The sequence below is a fragment of the Nilaparvata lugens genome, chromosome 10 (assembly GCF_014356525.2).
Source record: "Nilaparvata lugens isolate BPH chromosome 10, ASM1435652v1, whole genome shotgun sequence".
Classification (NCBI taxonomy): domain Eukaryota; kingdom Metazoa; phylum Arthropoda; class Insecta; order Hemiptera; family Delphacidae; genus Nilaparvata; species Nilaparvata lugens.
The window spans coordinates 4,984,254-5,007,971 of NC_052513.1; the positions used below are offsets into that span (position 1 = coordinate 4,984,254).

General features: G+C 35.5%; 1 protein-coding gene across 1 annotated transcript in view; it reads left to right on the top strand.

Moving 5' to 3' along the window:
* LOC111055931 (sodium-dependent serotonin transporter) overlaps window positions 1-23,718 on the top strand; it is a 77,481-nt gene that overhangs the window by 8,989 nt on the left and 44,774 nt on the right. The window contains exons 2-3 of the mRNA XM_039436596.1: window positions 10,935-11,179; window positions 15,901-16,035. Of these exons, the coding sequence (XP_039292530.1) occupies window positions 10,945-11,179; window positions 15,901-16,035 (370 nt within the window). The 5' untranslated portion in view covers window positions 10,935-10,944. The remainder of the gene's footprint in view (window positions 1-10,934; window positions 11,180-15,900; window positions 16,036-23,718) is intronic.

The following is a 23,718-nucleotide window of genomic DNA, read 5'->3' on the forward strand; positions in this document are numbered from 1 at the left end:
TAATCTAGAGAGAGTATCTTTTCGGAACGGTTGATATTAGCAACAAAATTGATTAATAGTCTAATTTTGTCACTTTGGCAGTAAGTTGAGGATGGTTTGTAATCAAGATTTGAGCTCTGTCATTCTATACGGTTAGCACTAATAACTTATTCAAAATACATTTATTAAAAAAATAATTTTATTGGGCACTGCTGCTCTAATCAGATCTATACTCGGGAATATAGATAATATCTTAATGTTTCAGAAACAAAATTTTATGATGGGAGTTATCTTCTCATTCCTGTAGCGAAGCACGGGTGACCTGCTAGTAAATTCAAAATACTTCGATTAACTTTTGAGTTCAGATATAGACCTGAAACATAGAGTGAAAGTGGGGTAGTAGGTTACTGTAGTTAATTCTCTCCTACAAGCTCTAACAACAAAAAACTATGAGATTAGAGTATAACAACTTAATAGATTTATTGTTATGATTATCGAGGAAAATGAATGATATTGAATAATTTCCAAACCATCAAGAAAGAATAATGAATTTCATGTCAATGCTCGCGACTCACATGTCAACTCTGATAACTTTAGTATGCAGTGCGCTTTGATAAAGCAGCCTCACATCGTTTGGGAGTGATCCAATTCTGCTATTTATTTCATCGCATCTTCATTTTGTTGCGGCTGGCTTCATTGTCTGTGCTCGGTGGACGTGTCGAGCACATTTAGTGGATGAAATTTATTCCCTGCCTGCCCATCCAACTGCTCGCTGTAAAAACGTTCTCACCCCTTCAACGTTCCTGCGCTATGAATACTACAACGTTTCTTTCCCAATTCCAGTAATGTATTTGTTTGATAGTAGGCCTTATTTACCACTGTTAACCCGAACGCATCTGGAGAATAGGGACCGACTCTCCCTGGACGTCAGTCTCTGGAAGTCCTTGGAGATGTCTCAAGAGTTACAGTGAAGAGAGTTAGATGAGTGAGTTAGAGATGTCTCTAGATTTGTCTCTAGAACTGTATCCGAAGCTGAATAGTTAAAAATTATTGATGGTTTTGGCTTGGTTAAAGAAAATGACTTGAATGTCGGATTCAAGTTTGTTCCATTGTTGAACTATGTTGTGCTGAATGCTATCGATATCAAAATTTGATAACGACATTTTGATAACGATTTGATAACGATTCTAAGTTGAACAACATAGTTTAACAATGGAACACACTTGAATCCGACATTCAAGTCATTTTCTTCAATCAAACCAAAATCATCAATAATTTTCAATTATTATTCAACATACATCTTCAACATTATTTAATAATGTCTCTATAACTGTTTCTAGGCTGAAAAGTTGAAACATTATTGAAGATATTGGTTGAAGAAAATGACTTTGTTGTCGGATTCGAGTTTTGTTTCATTGTTGAATAATTTATAAGTTGAATGTTTTTGATATTAGATGATGTTATCGGTATTGAAATAGATATGCTATCGATAGGAGATCGATACTATTTTAATGGAGGTCCTTGTTATTATGGCTTATGAATTGGAACTATTGGGAATTATTTAATGGATTCTAATTGATTTTTTAAAAATGAAATAGGAAAGAAGCATATTTTACTGATTTTAATACTATTTGAATTCATACTCATCTAGTTAGATACCACGACCTGAAAACTCTGACACCAGACCTGAGCCAGCTAGGTCACTCGATATTATTATTATTATTAGATACCACGGAAGTTGTAGATAATACTATTATGATACTCTTTCAGATAGTGTGAGATTTGTTTGTGGATGCCTAGATGTAGTTGTAATCCCGTACGTTTTTTTCGATACGTTTCTCTCCCGTACGTACGTTCTCTTTGCTACTGTAAAAAGTTGGAATTGAAAGACTAACTTTTAAACAAATATTTTTGAATCATTGAATACTGTAGAACTGTTTATTTCCAATATTTGCAATATTCTTCCAATTATTGTCAATAATAATTTCTAACTATCATTTCAATAACTGTCATTTCTAATTCTCAATAAATTCTATATGAAATATACCCCGCAAGTAGTTACTGTACCCAGAAATTCATTGAGAGCGCGTGTTTCTCGAATTGTATTAATTTGATCGAGTCATGAATCTCCTTGCAATTATTTCGAGTTACTGTATTCTACTTGTTCACTTTTTGTAATTTATCTTGTTGAATTGTAAAGCTTCAAGATATTGAAATATTCAAATCGATGAGTACTGATCACTTCTGGTGACCCTTATCAGTAACTTCACTCTGTGACAAGTTGGAAAATGCAAGCTGTGAAATATTAGATGACAATAGCTCCAAGACCCGATAGGAGTCTCAAAGTTTAACAATGGTCCACCGACCAAGGTGATAGAAATCTGTTAAACTTTGCGAGGTTGTCAGCAATGTTGTTTTATTGATCGAGAAACAAATCAAAGACTTGCAGCCTCTTCAAATGTCTTTCAATTTGAATATTCATGCTGTTTAACTGTTCTCCCTCGCGGCGCTTATGTTTATTCATAGTTTTAAACTTTTGTCGCGTCTGGTCCGAATGAAACTGTCGGCTAATCAATGTTCGACATTATTTTCCAACAAATTGATCACAGGTACTTCAGAACAAGTTGGATGACCTGATACAGTCTTTATAATTGGAAGCTGAGAGTATTAATCTGCATGTATTATTTTTGTTAATTTGTATTAAAACTGTATGTGTGTGTGTATGAATAAATTGAAATTAATTGAGCTGTCATGTGGTGTTGAGGTGTATTGATGAGATCCTATCAAAATTGTTTTTCCTACTAATAGATTTTATCAGAATTCACGCCACTAGAAGTATTCTTCTACAGCGAGATACACTTAAAAATTACAGCACTCCTTCTAAATAACATCAACGCTCCCCATACAGCCAATGCTGAGTGCCGGTTGCACAAAAACAGATTAAATTTTAATCGTGATCAATTCCAAGGGAACCAATCAGAAGACGTCTTATTAAAGAGGCCTTCTCTGATTGGTTCTCGTGGAATTAATCACGGTTAAAATTTAAACGGTTCTTGTGCAACTGGGCCTGACAATTTGAAATGGATGTCACTATACCAAATTTCATAGTTTTTCTTCCTTTTCTTTTATTATATTGCATCCTAAGGCTCAGATTACATTTTCTGAACTATTGGTATAACTATTCCAGAACTTCATTCTCTCTCTTTCACTCTTTCATTACATGTGCTTGATATAAAATTCCTGTCCCCATCGAATCGCATTATTTGAAAAACAGAATAATACATTGGGATTAACAGTGACTTGATACAATTTATATAATTCATCCAACTACTTATACGCCTTTTCCTGTATACAGTACTTTCTGTACTGTTTTTTCTGTACTGTATGTTTTCTGTAATGTATGTCTAATAATTCTCACTCCATCCAATCTTGCTTTTTTCATCATGTATATTATACTTATTCTCTCACAATACTCATGGATTGTCTCATACTTTTGATTTGGCGGGGACCTGATAGCTTCAAGTGACCTGATCTTGACATTATCAGAAATATAATAAAGTGAGGAATTGGCTTATAAACCTACGGGATAGGAAATTCACGAATGACGCATCATCACGTCTGAACTGCTCAACTGATTAATTTTGCATAAATAGATTCTTATTTTACCGAAAATGGTTATAGGCCTATCTTGAATTCTTCAAGATTCCATCACGTCAAGTTTTTAATTTATTAGACCTTCGCTGATCACGAGTTACCAGCTAGCAATAAAGAAAATTGATGAATAATTTTATCGATATCATCAATCATGAGAAATTTCACACACATCGACCAAATTAAATAGTTGCAAATCTTTCCTCCCAATCGAATCGTAATGAAACCCGAAAAACATCTAGAGGCATCATTTGCCTCCCCGTGAAACTCGCCCTCCAGACGGTAGCCTAGATTGCCTGACGTTTCCATCGTCTCTCTAAATGGCAGAGACTATCCCAGTGTTCTAACCACCTTTGGTCAGTAGTGCTTGCAATCAACTAACTTGTTCCGTTGCTAAATGCAAACATAAACGCCATCACTCATGGCCTATGAGCACAAACATCAACTACCAGCTAATATACTGCTACAAGGACAATTGACTTGCAATTTCATGGAGTGTCAAGCATAATAGTTGAGATATTGCACCAATGTGTAGGCCTACTAGACGGCTCAAACCTCAGTAAAGTGGGAAATCATGATAGAAGTGGAGATTCTGTCTTCCACTTCTGATACTGATAAAGTTTCATGGAAAACATGTGTAGGCCTAAACAGTTTTTGGTGATGAGAGCGATCGCTTCCAATTCTCTAGTTGTGCCTCATTTCAGAGAAATTATACCCAGTTGATAGACTGTCTTTTTTACTTTCCTTGCCCTATTACCATAGGTAAGGAAAGTATTGCTTTCCGAAAAAAAAGTGTGTGCGTGCGTGCGTGCGTGCGTGCGTGCGTGCGTGCGTGCGTGCGTACGTGCGTGTGCGTGTGTGTGTGTGTGTGTGTGTGTGTGTGTTGTGTGTGTGTGTGTGTGTGTGTGTGTGTGTGTGTGTGTGTGTGTGTGTGTGTGTGTGTGGTGTGTGTGTGTGTGTGTGTGTGTGTGTGTGTGTGTGTGTGTGTGTGTGGTGTGTGTGTGTGTGTGTGTGTGGTGTGTGTGTGTGTGGTGTGTGTGTGTGTGTGTATGAGTGTATGTGTGTCTGTGTACACGATATCTCATCTCCCAATTTACGGAATGACTTGAAATTTGAAACTTAAGGTCCTTCCCCTATAAGGATCCGACTCGAACAATTTCGATCAAATGCAATTAAAAATGAAGGCGAAAATGTTGTCAAAAACATGGGTTTTCACGATTTTCTCGAAAACGGCTCCAACGATTCTGATCAAATTTATACCTGAAATAGTCATCGATAATCTCTATCAACTGCCACCAGTCCCATATATGTAAAAATTTCAGGAGCTCCGCCTCATCTATGCAAAGTTCGATTTCAAATTTCCAATTATCAGGCTTCAGATGCAATTCAATCAAAAAATTTTCAGTGGAAAAGATTGAGCATGAAAATCTCTACAATTGATGTTCAGTAACATTTTCACCTAAAATTAAAAATAAGCTCGAAATTCGAGAAAATGTGATTATCCAATTGCAAACTGTTGGCAACTGTTGATTCTATTAAATGATTCACTATGAAGAGATAGTAGGCCTCGTATGTCTCCAGCGTTATTGTCCTGTCACCAGCTGGCTCAGATCTTTGTTTAAAAGTAACCTTGAGATGCGCGTGAACACCAGCGTCAGGTGATCAATTCTCATAACGGCAAGGAAAGTTGTGTGAGTGCGCCACACCAGATTTTTCCTTATGGCTACTCTTGAATATGAATAAAAATAGAAATTATTAACTTTGTTGTAGTTCAGAGACTGTGTTACTTGTAAATATTTGAAAAAACACTTCCTTTTGTTGGAGTATTGAGGAATGCATTTCACTCCTGAAGAGGAGCTTCATTAGCCACTCCTGATGTGAGGAGTGAAATGCATTTCTCAATACTCCAACAAAAGGAAGTGTTTTTTCAAATATTTACAAGTAACACAGTCTCTGAACTACAACAAAGTTATAGTGCTTCGTCATGGATAGCAACTTCAATTTCATAAATTATTAGTCAAAATTATTATTTAAAATTATTTAGTTAGAACACGTTTCGGCTATATTATGCCATTATCAAGTCATATTATGACTAGTCATGTTGTGACTAAATAATTTTTAAAAGGGTACCAAAGGTATGTTCCTTTTTTTATTCACATCCAGTTGATAGAGTATGCAGTGGTTTGTTGGATTGAAAAAATAAAGAGTTTTCAATGAGGATGAAATTTTAAGATTGCAATAGCGTATTCTTGAATGAAGGAAGATCTTCCTACTACGACTTCTTCATAGACTTCTACGGAATAAGTCAAAAATTGACCAACTCTACCGGTTTTCGTCGGAAGTTATGTAACAGCAACAGTAGTCAAAGTGTTAATATGATAATTTACATCCAATATCGCACGGATAGTATTACCACCATGATATAGAATTACTGGGAGTGATCAGGGTGTGAAGATTCGCCAATTTCTCCGATTGACAGGTTCGGCCATGCATCGTATTATATTTTTTTCGTTTTTCAATAGAACACTCAAGGTCCCCTTGCTGAACAATCAGCTCTTCCCCTATCTGGAAACGGGAAATTTCGACAATAGTTTCTTCAGGGAATCGTCTGCATCCAAACCGACCCCCCCCCCACCACCCATGAGCACCCCTGAAAATGTTATGCACGTTGAACGGAATCCAATACAGAATTATGAAGCTCCTGTTTCTGAAAAAAAATCGAATGGAATATCATTTGTGTAAACTTCAAACCATTTCTTTCTTATAGATAAAATTCCAATTTCTATGGAATTTCTCTATGTGTGATTGCATTTTTTTCAACTTAGATGAGCAGGAATTCAGGTTATGATGTCTGAATCCAACTTCCAGTTTCAGTTATCAATCAAACAGCTTAAATTAATTGTGTTGATTGCGTTTTAAAGCTGTGAATTACATAGTTAGAACGGTTTCACAATAATATGATTTCTCCGAAGAAAATTTACGAATTGCACTTGTAAATATCATAAGAATGATATTTCACTGTATATTTCACGTGCATATTCCACTGTATTGGATTAAAAATGTCTCAATAGCACCAGAGAATAAGCAAATATAACCTTTAATCATCTGTGATAGAACAAGTTTGAATATTCTACTGCAGCTTACTTCAAATATCCTTAAAATTCTTCCATCAATCAATTCTTAACTGATTCAGCTTCGTGACCCTCTTCTAGCCACTATCCAAGAGGTATCGACAGCTACGAAATTATTTTTGATCGGTGTTCAATCTTTGTAGTGGGTTCAAGCAGGTATTCAAAATAATTTTGTACGAACTACGAAAATTTAAATTCATTACAAAAGATTATTTTGCAATCATGAATGCAAAGTTACTGCGAAGTTTCTCAGGATTTAGAACAAATTAGCCTAAAACCATTTATTTAGAAAATCTTCTGTTTTACCCTAATTACGACCAAGTTCCGGAAATGCTAACGTCTTTGAACATTGACTGTCTGTTTTGAAAGGGGCTTAATAATATGCCTGACTGGAATACGGGTGATGATAATTGTCTGGCGAGGGGTGGCTCATTGTCCTCAGAAATCGATGTTTGCAACTTCATAGACCCGCCACGACCAACACTGTCCAAGAATTACGAAACTTCACTATTATTCAGTGAGCTATTACCCTTCAATGGGCAACTACATAGCCGTATAATGGCTCAGTGAACTCCACGATTTGATTCAGGCTTTTGATCACTGATGTATATCTGCAATTTGGTGGATAGTTTTTCAATCAACACCGATGAGCATCAACAATTTGATCGAGGTAGGTATATTTAGGCAGAAAACTGGAACGCGAATAATTAGTTACATTCTGATTTTTCCCTCTTTTCATCTAAATATTCCGGTATAAATCAGTTATGTTTGAATGAAGTCATCAAGTCTGCGCGCTTTCAAGCAATCTTGGCTCTTCAAACTTATTTTAAACTTTTCGTTGTGAAATGTTACAACTCCGCCAAATGGATTTTTATTCCATTTCAACATGACATTAATCAATGTTGATATCCATTCGTATAAGCGTACTCTCCTAGTTACAAAAAATGTATTTAACCGTAATTTATAAAACGGTAGTTCTACTATCCTGTGATTGTATTAAATAAATGAAGAAATAAAATAAAAAGCTATTGACTCTTGTAGCTTTTGTAACTATTTTGTAAGTGTACATGGGTAGACTTAACTTGACTTGTAATATCCAAAAAACTGGTTGTTCAGCTTGTTTATCACAAGAATTGCACGTGTCTTATATTGTAAAACGGAGTACTGTTTTTATGGCTGTTGGATTCCTCACAATCATAAAACGGTATGGTAAAGTTATGAAACTTGTAGAATGTGCGTCTCAATATAAATATTACACAATTTCAAATCTAAAGTAGTATTGAAAATTGCATTGACTTTCTCAAATGTCCTTTTATCTAATACTTAATTGGAAAAAACTGCGGATAGAAGTCACCCCAGTAACCATAGTCAGTTTTTCCCAAATCCATAGAATGATTAATCTAGATTGTTCATGTCCAGACAACAACCACATGTGGTCGCTGTGCCCAGATCACAAACTGGCAATAACTATCATTTTTTGCTCATAGATTGTTCAATTTCTGTCGTCGTAACAATAGTAGCCCACATCAATAAAAAACTCGCTCAATTTCTTAACACATATTCTCTATCCACTGTTTCGTTCTATTATTAAACATTTACAAGTCCAATAGTAAACTTGCAAGAGTGTGTTTTTATTGGGAAACAAATTACACCCCAGTAACCGTTTTATCCACAATAAACCGTTTCGTCTAGAGATGTAACAATCTTCTTCTTCTTAGGGTGCCAATCCGTTACGAATGTTGGCGATCATCATAGCGATCCGTGCTTTGTTTGCAGCAATCCGGAACAGTTGTGTAGATGTTTTGTTGAACCAGGTCCTGAGGTTTTTAAGCCACGATACCCTGCGTCTTCCTGGTCCTCTTCGTCCAAAGATCTTCCCCTGCATAATACAAATGTAACAATACTCAACACTATATTCTGTATTGGATGAATTGATTCATTACTCCAATATCATATTATGATACTCAATTGAAGCTTTGTTTACTTTTTATGCATTTTTTGAACAAGTCATTCAATATTATTGTACAATATTACTGATAATTATAACATCAGGCTCCACAACTAGGATAAACACATCATAGATACTGTGATCTGATGTTATACGTAGGCACTAGCACGTAGTAGGAGCTTATGCTTTTCTTTAAAAATGCTATTAAATGTTGTTCTCTTTCAAGTCTTCAAGTCTTTTCGCATTTTGTGATACTAGGTAGCAAATTATTGTACAAAAATATTGACTGTCTAAGGACCAAGACCAAGAAACAAGAACTTGTGGAGTCGGTGACACACTTCTCGATTGAGGGATTGTCAATACTATACCGTACACTTGATAGCTAATAAACCACGCAAGTACCGTGCCGCACATCCGTGAACGGTCCCACTTATTCCTGCGATAGTTTCGCGGCGTAGTGACGCGTTGAAAAACAACTTGTGTGAAATGAACCATTACCGTCTTGTTGAGAGCGTATCGCCTCCTAGTCGTTAACAGGCCTTCAATACTGTGTTGGATAAAGTAGGAGCAGCTCTACATAGTGCAGGGTTGTAGTTAGAGAAGGCTTACCTTATGGAATAGATTACCTTACCTTACCTTATGGATCGACACCTCCATCAGCCATGTACACTGAGACTCATTTCAATTTGTCAGCATTATTTGAGTGGGAAGCAATAATGAAGGAATGCTGACAGATTGGGCTGAGTCTCACTGGAACAGGTATGATTAATTAAGTAATCGATTGTGCTAACCCTTATTAATCACCTGCTATGCCTTGAGAGATGCCGCTTGCTACTGTGTGTTACAGTCAAGTTCAAAAGCTAACAACACTACACTTGTAAAGCACGCGAAATAGAGCCACTATACCTGGAGGCTTATAATGTTATCGGAAGATGGAATTTCATGCATGAGAGTTTTATGACATTTGAGGAGTTTTCTGGTTTGCGAGGAGTGGGATTGAAGGTCAGGACCAACCTGTTGTTGGTGTATATTGAACATAATTCGAAGGATTTCAAATAATGGTGTTAGAGGAGCGGCAATTAAGCAGAAATTGAGTATCAGGGCCGTGGTGTCAGTAAAAAGTATTGAAAATTATTTTAAAAAACTACTACCAATCACTGATGTTATGAATAAATCTTGGAATTTCTGTGATTGATTGTTTCTCTGCGTTGATTGTTTCTCTATTTGCGTTGATTGTTTCTCTATTTGCGTTGATTGTTTTCTATTTGCGTTGATAGTTTTGGCATTGCTTGAATCTGCGTTCAAAAACTCACCTTTTCCTTTTTCATTGAATCCGTATGAAGACAGTGAGTAGATCAAATAAATTGAGTTTATTGAACCAAATAAAGCAAACCAAAATTTACGAAATAACTGTAAACTGTATACATCTGTATGAATCTATATTCAATCATTCTTGTTCCTTCTCACAAATCACATTATTAATGAATATTGGAAAATGAGTCATCCCTTATTTTGTGGAATCCAATTTCACGTCCTGAAACTATTCTCTGTAAGACTGTCAATGCATCTTCATTTGTAACCAAGTCCTACGTCGTTAGTTCTGATTTCCTCATGACCTTTGAATCCTTTTTCTACGGGTGTGGGACTCGTAATTTGGGCTTATGTGATTTATCTGATTCTGGAATTCCTGGAAGAAGTCCCAATTCCTTGCCTCATTCATGGTTGATAATTTTCATCAGGTCCATACGTATTTGGTTCCTGTTATCAATTCGGATTTGGTTATCACGACTATTCGTTGTATTCAAAGCTACATTTAGCACCGGTGAACTGGTAATACTCATTCCAACATTATCGATTGATCATCATTGTTGAACATCGTTATTGAATTAGAATTACCATATAATGATTAGATGGATACAATTTTTTGCATCTCTTCGGAATAACAAAAGCTATTATTAAATAATATCTGGAGTGAATTTTGAATACTACATGCAATATCTTGAACTCATAGAACAACTTGACTTGACTATGAAATCTTGCAAATATCTGTGTTACTGGTTAATAACTAACTGGTTAAGTCGATCATTGTGAACACTCATTATACGCATCACATGTTTGATAAACATACTCTTTACACATTACATACGCCTCATACATTTTTCAAATCCCTTATACCCTTTATTATATCCCTTGTATGCAAATAATGTGTTGTAATCGTGTTTCAGCGGCTAGGTGATGTCAGATGGCGAGGATGAGGAGGAGATGGGGGTGGGAGAAGGCAGGACGGAGGCGGAGGCCGAGTTGGAGCCAGCCCTGGCCCTGACCACCCCCGCCAAGGGGCACCTGCAACCCCCCCGCGAGCGGGAGACATGGGCCAAGAAGGTCGAGTTCCTCCTGGCTGTCATCGGATTCGCAGTCGACCTCGGCAATGTGTGGCGGTTCCCCTACATCTGCTACCAGAATGGAGGAGGTATGTACTCTCCTAAAACACAAAAACGTCTTATTCATTATTCATTTAAGCATTCAAAAAAATTTTGTGGTATTGATCAAAACCGAAATCTACACCGCAACCCACTGGTCTGTTAGCAATTTGCCAGGTAGCCTTGGATCAACCTCCAAGACTTACTCTTGATCCAAGCTCCAAGATTCGTCAAGACTTGCTCTTGATAGACTAGACACAGTCGCGTTAGAGTCGGAGTATGTTAGCAAGGTTACCGATGAGGAAGGGGGTTCTACTGTCCTTCTGGTGTCCTTTAACTGGAGACGCTGTATATGTCGCTATGTCCGGAGGTGTGTACGAAATTTTTACAATTCCATGGTCAAAAGTTCACTTTGTGATAACCTTCAGGTAAAAGAGGCTACGAAATGGTACACACATCATATGAATGATTAGGAAATAAGCATCAGACCACGGAGTAAAGAACTAAAGTATTTGTTGTAACACTCATTCTATCTTCTTTCTACTGGGTTTCTTTTCTTATTAGAAGTTTTTTCCTTGAATGAGATACGATAGATATCACACGAGTGAGTAGGTACGATTTTTGATTTTCAATAGTTCTTATGTCGACTAGTATCGACAAAAGAACGACTAGAACAATTTAGAACGACTAGTCGTCGACAAAACAAAAATGCACCTGAAGTTAATAATAATAATAATTTTATTAATGGAGACAACAGGATAAACCCAAAGTTGATGGAATAATCGGGCTAGCACTTTAAAATGTGAACAGGCACAGCCCAAAACTGTTCCAAAGCGTTAACTTCATCAACAATAATGTTCAAAGTACATACTTGGAAAGAACCAAGAATCTGAAACTATTAGTCAAATGGTCGTTTTTCAGGAAACAGCCCCGAAAGAATTTTTCTCGACGGTTGTATATGTATTTTGTGGCGCTGAATTCGAATATGAAATCTGCTGACATGCCAGAGGGAGGCTTCACCCCCAAAACCCAAAAAATTTCGGACTTTTTACAATTTTCCCATTTAATCTCAAAAACTTTGAGTTTCTCAAGAAAAATCATTCTCGACAAAATAAAAGAGAATAAAATTTTCTAATGAATCCTATTCAGAATTAATTGTTCTTCCACGTTATGTGTGGTTTTTCAACATTACTAGCTCCGAAACCAAAAATGGTACAGTACTGCGCGACCTCTCAATTTATTGGAAATTTTATTATCTTTAATTTTGTCAAGAATCATTTTTGGTGTGTCAGCAAATTTCATATTCGTATTCAGTGCCACAAAATACATGAAGAGCCGTGGAGAAAAATTCTTTCGGGGCTTTTCCCTGAAAAACGACCATTTGACTGGACTATACTGGACTATGTAACTTATAAAACGATTTGATACTATAATAATATTGAAAATTGATGGTCTTTGATTTCATGAGGTACGAAAACCTGCTTTTGTTGAATGTTGACTCATACAGATTTTGATTACTTTTTCTTAATCAGTCTCACATTTTATCTGTTTCCAAACATGACATTCAACTTTTCATATTAAGATTATTGAGATAATTTCCAAGCGGAGTGCTTACAAGTTGAAGAACAAAATACAACAATTCGTCTTTTTTTTCTTTAGGCTACTTTTGAATATAAATGAAATATAAATAATTTTGAAAAGGGTAGTCAGATTTATATTTTTATTTATACAACAATTCGCATTTGAGAGTTGTCAGTGCTCAGTGCTCTTCGACTCTCGCAAAGCATCTGTGATTTATAATATTGTTTAATCTCATCCTAATGAGAGTGATTCAACGTTATATGTCGAATGAGTAAATTAAAAATACTTCCCTGCTTTGCAAAATTGTTTTTCTCCAAAATGTTATTATAGTACATTAGTTGAGTCTAATGTAAACTAAAAAAACTAACTAAGAAAAAGGTTTGAATCCATTCCAAATCGACAAGTGAATATTATGAACACATATTGTCATCTATATACTGCCAGATAAATAAGTTGAAAGATACTCCTTATCATCGAAGCTGAAAGAGAGTTCATCCTGTCTATTTTTCTCTCTGCCTTTCTCAAATCTGGGGTTTCATTCGCTAAGGATAAGCTCGCATACATAAATGTCAACTCTCGAGACAGTGGAGTCTTTCACTAGTCAGTGACTTCTCCCATTGCAACGATTTCTCAGGATGAACAATAAGCTATTTTTTAGAGAGAGAAGCCTATTTTGAATTTCCTTCCTTCATCTGTTTATATGATATCTCAACTCATAAGGAACTCCATATTACTGTACTTATAAAAAACTATATTTCTATTCTATTAATGATAGATTGTCTTCGAAGTCTCATTCTTTCTCATTCAATTGATAGTTTATTGCTTTCTGATCGACAAAAATGTTTTTTCAATGATTTTTTAAATGTTTTTCCATGTGAATTTATCGTGTCTCTTAAACTGTTGACTGTTGGTCAATAATGATGTTTGGAGTAATGGAATTCAATATTGCAACCGGAGAGTTTACATTCTATCACAAAATAAGGAAGTACTCATTTGAAAATACTCAGTTGTTCATAACTTTGTGATTTATACATTTTTTACATCTCTCACATTCTATACATTTATATTTCATTCTATACTCTCTGTTTGCAACAGTATTTCTCATTTACAATTCAAGGCCCGGTTGCATAAAAGCCTGTTGAATTTGAACCGTGATTAAATATCACGAGAACAAGTCAGAGAAGCCTCCTCTGATTGCTTCTCCTGGCATTTAATCATGATTAAAGTTTATTCAACTATACTTTCCCGAGTTGAAAAACGGCTTTTTTCAGCAGACCTTCATAGACTGAGCTATCATAACCACTTTATAGGATCACAATCCAGTTGTGCTGAGGCTTCAAAATATCAGTTCGGATTATCATCTGCGTTTTCGTTTTTCGCGCCATTCCTCTTCACTGACTCAACTGACAGGAGGAAATCAGAGCGTGGAAAACAGAAGGATATTTGGATCAATAGACGTAGTAGCTATCTCATATAAGATCTTTTTAAAAGGCCATCCAATCTTTTTTCAAGCCTTCACTATTCAAGTGATAGGCAATTTGGTAATTTAGTGTAAATTTCAATTTGAAGTAATTCACCTGTGACATTCCTGATAAGAAATCAGTCAAAACACTTCACATCGGCTTTTTAAAGAGAGGGAAGACTGAGCTCGTCGATTCATGTAACAAAATCGACGAGAGTTTTCCAAATAATTTATTACTTGAGGCTCCTTGATTGTTCAAAATGCAAATTAAAAATCGAAGTACCCTCCTTTAACATATATTTAAAAAAATGTTATAAAGGGTAACTTTTCATTTTAATTTGTTTATGTAAATACAAGGTGCACTGAACAAGAAAGTGAACATGTTTAATTATATAGAATCACCAGTACCCTTCTATCCTCTCTGATGACATGACCGGTGTCATGACCGGTGTGCGGATCCTATTATCCGCATACATGATCAGCATACATGGGTGCACATGAAGATTTCCTGGTGGCTAAACCAGCATGAATAGCCTACTTAAATACCCTGGAAGCATGCCTCTAATTTGCAGGTCAAAAGTGACTAAGATATTTTCATTCGTTTTATATATGAATTTTCTATTGTTTTCTTTTTTCGAATTTTGTGATTATAAATGTGTTGTGTATGCTGCCATACGCTAAATAAATAAATCCTATTATCAAGTGTCCAAATGATTTATTATTTTGAAGATTTTGTTTTTTTAAATATCTAATTCTGGAGAAGCCATGTTTGTTTCCACCCATGATTCACATTGACTACATGATTCTTTTAGGGTTATTATTCCCCCTGATCAACTTGACTCCGAATCATTCATGGATGATATTATACGGTTATTCTAGATGGCCCATTACCCATTTTCAATCTACCCATTTTCAAAACTTGGTATTTATTAAAGTAAAAATGCAAAATGGACAATCTTTATACCAATGGAAAGAGAAAGTTTCAAAGTTTTTTTTAATACCTTACAAGTGTTCAATGTGACCTCCGGCTGCTCCACTATCTGCGGAACCGTATCACTGCTGCCGTGCACTGAATAACACCAGATATGCTTTTTTCTCTCATGTGGGACGAGTTTGGCTACCGCGTAGATGTTTGCCGTGCAGCAGCCGGATGCCACATTGAACACTCGTAAGGTATTAAAAAAAACTTTGAAACTTTTTCTTTCCATTGGTATAAAGATTGTCCATTTTGCATTTCTATTTTAATAAATACCAAGTATTGAAAATGGGTAATAAGTCATTTAGAATAACCCTATATCATCCATGAATGATTCGGAGTCAAGTTGATCATGGAGAATAATAACCCTGAAAGAATCATGTAGTCAATGTGAATCATGGGTGGAAACAACCATAAATTAGATATTCAAAAACAAAGTAATAGATCATTTGGACACTTGATTATAGGATGAATACCTGACACCGGTCATGTCATCAGAGAAGATAGAAGGGTACTGGTGATTCTATATAATTAAACATATTTACTTTAATAAATACCAAGTTTTGAAAATGGGTCCATCATTTAGAATAACCCTATATTATAAAAGTGTTTGCAAAGTTTTACTTGAAAGCAGTCTGTAATGAGATTAATTTTTAATTGTTAGAATACTTAAAACTAACAATAATATTCATAATTCAATCAATGCTGTCATCCAAAGGCGAAATATCTAATATGACTTGTTTCAATTTCAGGAGCGTTCCTTATCCCCTACTGCATCATGCTTATCTTCGGAGGTCTTCCCCTTTTCTACATGGAGCTGGCTCTGGGGCAATTCCACCGGTGCGGCTGCCTCACCATATGGAAGAGGATCTGTCCAGCTCTCAAAGGTCAGTCAAGCTCACAATATTAATCTCTGATTACATTTCCATAGTGCTTTTCATTACTATTATTATATAGTATAGAATGCTGTTCACTTTTTTTAAGCTTTTAGATGTGGCTTATCCCACCGAAGTCAACACTGGATTCTGATATAGTTCACCAATGAATTTAAGGCATCTCACTATTGTTGTAACTGTTCACTATTCTAGATGTTGCTTCGTATCATAATTCAACAGCTGATTTGTGTTTTGTGATTTCTCTGCAATTCATTAGTTCTAGGTTTCAAAATATCAAGTTATTCTAGTTTCTAGGTTAGAACTTTCCAAATGTCTTGAACCTCTGATACCATAAACTTTGATGCAAAGGAAATCACGATGAATCTAGAAGAATTGTTTCGCAAGTATCATGGGGATTTCACAAAAATATTTGTTGATATTCTAGAAAAAATGATATTTTATCAGTCAGTAGTGCCAGCTAACTTGGCTCCACCCAACTTCACAGTAAAACAAATACAACCGGTCCTTCAGTTACAAGTGGAGAATGAAAACTATGACATCACACTTGGACGGCTTTTAAATTCATTTCCAATTTATTAGATTATGATTTCTGTCAATATCGGAGTGGTCCGTTGATTTTACTGAATTGATAAATGGGCACACATATAATTAGTTTCGCTTTTTAACGCCACTCACTACAAATAAAAATATTATTGTCTTCAAGAACCGACTCAAAATGTAATTGTGATGAAGGTAAGATACTTCTAACAACTTCTCTTTCACACCCCTCGACTTCTCAGTTTTCTGTGTGAGCATTCTTTGTGGTCTTTCATCATCTAATTATCTGTTCTCTATATCATCCTCACTTTTCAACTGAAATTCCATCACGGTTGAGGAATCAACAAAATCAATGAAATTCATGTTTTTCTCTCCCAACTGTTTATAAACAGCTTTCCCGTCAATATAACACTTACCTGGCCTTCAAACACTCATCACGTTGATTGAAGTGTCATCACAACTAATGTGTTATGCCCATATTCTCGTGAAAGTACTGTAATGTCTCCCTTCTATGAATAGTGGAGTGTAATGTGAAGTGATCACATAGAATTGGGAAGCGCGAATTTGGGCCCATATTCGATATAAGGAAATTCAATAACAGCAAAATTGCCTGGGCCGAGAGCATTGGCAAAGAACACTGACTCTCTTTCTTCTCGTAGCACATGTTCTTCATGTTTCTATAGAATATTAAGCCGTCAGAAATATCAATTGTGACGATATCCTTTTCCTCGTCCAACGGGATTGATGACTTAATTTTTGGAAGAGGTCAGAGTAAATTAAGCGCCGTGCAACCTCAAATAACTCTAAATAACATGCAACAGGAAATCTAAATAATTATGATATCTTGATGATATCTTCAATCATTCTGATACAAATTTTCGGTTACAGAATCATGGGATTATATATTAATCCAAATAATCTAGGGGTTACTTCAAATGATTATGATATCTTCAATCATTCTGATACAAATTTTCGGTCTCAGAATCATGGGATTATGGATTTATCTAATAATCTAGTGATTACTCTAAATAATGATGATATTTTCAATCATCCTGATATAAACTTTCGGTTTCCAAATTATGAAATTATGGAATGATTACCAACTCTATTCACGGTATATAATAGTGATTGAAAATGGTTCTCAAATTGCTGAGGGTGAATAAAATTACTGAATCAGCATACTTGATAATATTGATTTTATCGAGATGTCAGAGAAGCTTCTATACATCTAGAGAAGTCTGTATTTTACAGTTTACAGTAGTTCACTGTCTACAGTTAGATCATCTGTAGTACAGAAGCTTGTATATTTTGAAGGGAATGATTATTTCTATATTCTATTCAATACTTGTTTGTACTTTTTACAAATCGATTGATAATTTTGTTATTTTAAGTATCTGATTAAAATAACTAGTATCTAATAAATAAAAAGTATCTGAGAAATTGAAATAATAAAATTCAATAACAAATAATATTTGACTCTAGCATACATGCAGGCAATCCTAGATTTGATACCATGAATAAAATTACTCATGCAATGATTATTTTGAATGTTGATTTTCGAATTCACCGAACCACCCACACCCCCCCCCCCCCAATAAATTATCACCGAATTTTGTGTCAAGATACTCATTCTCAAATAATTAAAAACCACTCATCATGTCATGAAGTTGACCGACCCCCCAACCCCCCGGAAATTCACCGACCCCCCCCCATATAAATTATCAAAATTATCACAGAATTTTGTGTCAAGATACTCATTCACCAATAATTAAAAACCACTCATCATGCCATGAAGTCGACAACTTCTCAACAAATAAAGGGTACTTGGATTTTTTATTTCTTGTTAATTGAGAGTAGCCCCAACCAAAACGTTAATATGACAGCTAGAATATAGTATTCCACAGATTAGAACTGGATATTCATATTACAGTGATCATATCTATAAATTTAACTTCATTTGAATAAACAGGATCCCTTCTACTCTATACGTATTCGAGATTGAACCGTATTTTATTCAGAGGTAGATATTCATATTGCTGTAATCACCTCTACAAATTGAACCCATTATGAATCACAGCTACTCGAATTGGAGATTGAACCGTATGTTATTATTGATATCTCCGAAATGCACCACAACCAGCTATTGCATTGTTTTCGGTCGGCTTTATTCGTATGACAATATCGCTCATCGATTGACTTCTCATTGAGAACTCATGTGGAAGCTATATGTGTGAGTGTGTCACATTCATGTGTGTGTGTGAGTTGGGGATGGATGATCTGTGAATGAGTGGAAATGTCAGAGGACATGGTGGCCTCTATACATGGTGGCCTATACATGGTGGCCTATACATGGTGGCCTATACATGGTGGCATATACATGGTGGCATATACATGGTGGCCTATACATGATGGCCTGTACATGGTGGCCTATACATGGTGGCCTATACATGGTGGCCTTCACATGATAGCCTATACATGTTAGGAGTGGACTGAATTTGAGCACTGTGATTGTGAAACGTGCATACCTGATTTCAACCTATTAACTTCGTGTGGAAACATGGTGAACATACGTTTTAGTAGTGTTCTATCAATTAATGTTTGGAAATGTGTGCGTAAAAAGTGGCGTTGATTGTGTGGTTAAGGAAAAGTTGGGAAGAACGAGGATGTATTATGAAGAGGAAAAAGAAGGAGAAGGAAAACTTTAGATTAAATTTCTTCATCCATGATTATACAATATAACTGTTGGCTTATACGATGCACTGATCTACAATAAATGACAATATAGCTAGTTGTTCAACAAATTTTAAAAAAGTATGAGTAATTATTAATCTAAATGAAGATTCAATTCAATTTGAGTTTGAAATATAATATGGTGATCTAACTACATAAATTTATGATGTCTCAAAAGAATAATTTATTTTCCTATAGTAACCTAGAAAAGTGACCATTCCTGCACTGATTACAGAACGCAAAGAATCACTTTTCCGCTCTAGTGTGCAAAGTATTACTTTGCGTACTCTTAATACTGTGCGTATTATCTTGCAGCCATCCCAATCAGCTGTTGGCATTGTTGGCGTGTATTTTGAATGTGAATTTGTTCTATCTATATTTTTCTGATTTTCAAATAAATAAAAATGAGAACTCATTAAATTATACATTTAAAATATTATTAATTATTCATTATTTCAAATAATATTTTTTTCATTCATAAATTGATTGGTTGAAGAATTATTTAGAAATTGAGATTTACTCAAAATATTTCAAATTTTTAAATTAATTGGATTAATTTGATTTTTAATTTGAATAGATTATTGATTATTAATTTTCAATATTAGATTATCAAATTTAAAATAAATAAAAGTTGTTATTAATAACAAAATTATACAGACAAACATTTTATGGATTTCAGCCTTCATTTTACCCATAATCAACCACTTCTCATATTCATTGGTAACTGTAGGAAAAATGTAATGTGAAAATCGTGCGCAAAGTTCCTCTGCTGCACTCAAGAAACCATTCCGCCCTCGCCTACGGCTCATGCGCAAACGTTTCTTTCGGTGCATCAAACTGTCACTTTGCGCACTAGTTGCACAAATAACTATTTCGAATTTTGTGAAAAAATATGAAATAATATTCTCCCCATTGAAACACGACCGGAGACAAAGTAGATAAGAACAAAGAAGAAGGAAAGGAAAAGGAGAGGAATATTAATAAGGGAGGCTGGAACGCTGGAAGGAATTAAGTTCAATTATTACAGATCTCTATCACGTATGAACTGTACAGAATAATACATTCAGTCTTGTTAAAGTATTCAGTTTCTAAGTGTTATATATTCATTTTTTATGTATTAAATAGTGGAAATTTTATCGTATTTATCAGAAAATAAGAATCCTGGTCCAGGAGATTAGGGATAAAGTTTGAGCACCTTTCCAGTTTTCAAATGCTTCAAACTTCAAAAATATCTATTTTCAAAGTTTGACACTTTGGAAATCACCAACCTTTTTCATGAGATGAATGAGTGTAGCTTAATTCGGAATAGCTTTCTTTAGCGTTCAAAATAATGGGGGAAATATCTACATTCTATTACTGTCTGGAACATTTTTATCCGACCTTTAGTTATTTCTTAATTAATGATTATGTTCGTCAAGAACATTTCGAACAAAAATCATGATTTTTTTCGACACGCTAGTAACTTTTTTGTTTCAAAATATAAGTAGATGGTGAAAGCAAGAAAGTTTCTCAGAAATAATTCAAATTATTTTTCCAACTGTCAACCGATAACTGATGCGACCTACCGGTAGAATTGAGAACAAATCCAGTAGGCGTTCCAATCCACCAATCAGGAGAGAGTATGGTGAGCTTGGAGGCGTGGATTGCTGCCATTGGTCAGTTATTCTATCACTCCCGCTCTCTGCGACACACACACAATTCAGTGTTACTCACACTCACTCAGTTGAGTATCAATGGGAAGGATGTTATTGAGTATCATTCTCCAAGATTGGACCTATTACTCTACTCATTACCAATACAGAGTAGCCTCTTGATTCACATAATATAATCACAAGTTGCGGATTTTGAAATCAGTACAGTAGTTCATGAGAGAGATATCTAACCCAGAGGGCTCACTAGTATTAGAACCTGTCTTGAATTTTTTTTCATTTAATTTACTTTCATGTAATTTTATAAAATTCGAAATTCAACGTAGTATTATAGAGGAATAATAGCATAAGTAGATATCCCATGGTATAGGGCGTTTAAGTCGCAACTTTTACTGTTATCTCAAGCCGATAGTCCCCATAGTTCTTTCCCATGAAGCTGTGTGACGCTAGCAGTCTCTCATATTGTGCCGTTCATACACTCTCACCCCAACAAAACAGTAATAATCTACAATAATCGACTGTAATCGACAATAATAGGGTTAAATAATTGAGTTAACAGTAAAAGTTCTCTATGGTAGTACCTAGTATGCACACAATATTTTTCTCCTCTTTCGTATACTGTTAATTTCTTCAATAGTGTCCTGTGTCTCTCTCTTCCATCACTAATAGATAGATCATAGTGGTATGTCCTATAAAGCTTTCGGCTCATAAAGTATTTTCAATCTTATCTTTCAAATTTATTGAATCCCAACTGAATTTTTTGTGGCTTCTAGACCATTTTCGTACATGAAAGAGATTCCCCTCGAATAATACCTCATTTAGTATTATCAACAGCAAATTGGAAAATGATTTATATTATCATTTAAATTTGATCTAAAATACCTACTTCAACTAACAATATTCTAGTCTCAAATTTGCGATCGATTTAACTAACTGAGTATCTAACTAACTTATCGATTCACGATAATCACGATTTGACTAACTATTTTTCCTCTTTTGCAAACTACATTTCATCGCATTGGATTTTTTTCTCTAACATGATAATAACAAATCCATACGGTTGGATCTTCCAATTCATCCACAACAAGATAACAAAGCCATCCCAATTAAAATAGCGGAAAACAAAATAGTGAATCCTGGAATAAGAAGCTTTTTCCTGCAAGTTGAAAAGTAGGAAACACTATTCGGGGATAGTGCTCGTGATGAAGTTGAAAAGAGTTGGATTAGAATAATTGAGGGAAGAATGGAGAGAGCTTTTGGGTAAGAGTGTGTGGATATGGCGTGCTGGAGAGTAGTGTAGAGAGATATATGAAGAGAGAGAGATAGGAAACGAGAGAGTGAGAGAGAGAGAGTGATTGAGAATGAAAGAGTGAAGGGGTGAGATAGAGAGAGAGGGAGCGTGCTGGAGAGTAGTGTAGAACGATATGTGGAGAGTGAGAGAGAAAGAAAACGAGAGAGAGAGAGTATGTGGGAGAGAGTGAGAGAGAGAAAATGAAAGTGAGAAGGGGTGGGAGGGAGAGAGAGAGCGCGTGCTGGAGAGTGGTATGTAGGGATATGTGAGGATTAAGAGAGGAAGAAAACGAGAGAGAGAGAGAGGACGGAAGTGTGAAGGAGTGGGAGGGAGAGAGAGAAGGAGCGTGAGTGACTGTCAGAGAGGGGTGACAGATTGAGGGAGAAATCGAAGAGAGAAATGAGTTTACGGAGAATGAGTGAAAAATGAGAGAGAAGAAACTGTGAGAAGAGGAATGGTGAAGTTTTTCAATGTACGGTCCCGATGATGTACGATGACCCTGGTGAAGGGTCTCTTCATTTTGTGTTGGGGATCCGTCTCAATTGTTTGTTAACACTGCTTAATTGATTCGATTGATCGACCGACCAGAGGTCGGATTAAAACGGGGCGCCAGAAAAAAATTACACACAACCATTGACGAGTCTATTTCATTTAGCAAATATCGACTCTCACCATCTCTCACACCCTCACTCTCTCTTTCTCTCGCAGCCTCCAATCTTCATCCACCTGAAAACCGGGCGAAAATATCAGCGTGATTTCCCGCAGGAATTAGATTTGCGGTTAATCTGTATCATCTAATACAACACGGAAATGATGGAAAGTTGAGAAGCTGCTCATTTCAGGTAACATTCTTAGCTGTGATCCCCGCAGATTTTGAGAAAATCTACGGAGACCAAAAATCCAGATTGATTTGTTAGGCCTACACGTATTATTGAAAACACCAGAATGTAGAACTGTGATACCCCAGATAGCGGGAAGCAAATCTCTGGTTATGGCATATTAATTTTGAAGACTCTTGAACGTTCTCGTAAATAAGAGACAATATTCAATCCAAGATTGATCTTCTATAATATAGAACAAGATAGATTTTTTTATAGATAATCGAGGACTCCGATTTTTTATTCTGTTTTTATGAGTAGGTTCAATTATTGGGACTCCTTTCTTATGGGAAATGATTGGATGGATAATAAAGAGCCATATTTATTACGGTACTTCTTCTTTTTCGTTTGGTTCCTTCTCCTATAGTAGGTTGGAATCATTTTCTCATTTTATTAATTTCAGCCAGGAATACTTCTGTTAAGTTGCTTCTTTCGATGATTATCACTACACTTTTATGATATTATATCCATCAAATAGCGTATATAATTCATCATTGAATTATTATGTTGTCTCATTAGATTACTACAATTAGGTCTATTATTAATCCAACAATATATTACCATCAAGAAAATATCATTGGAAATGTAG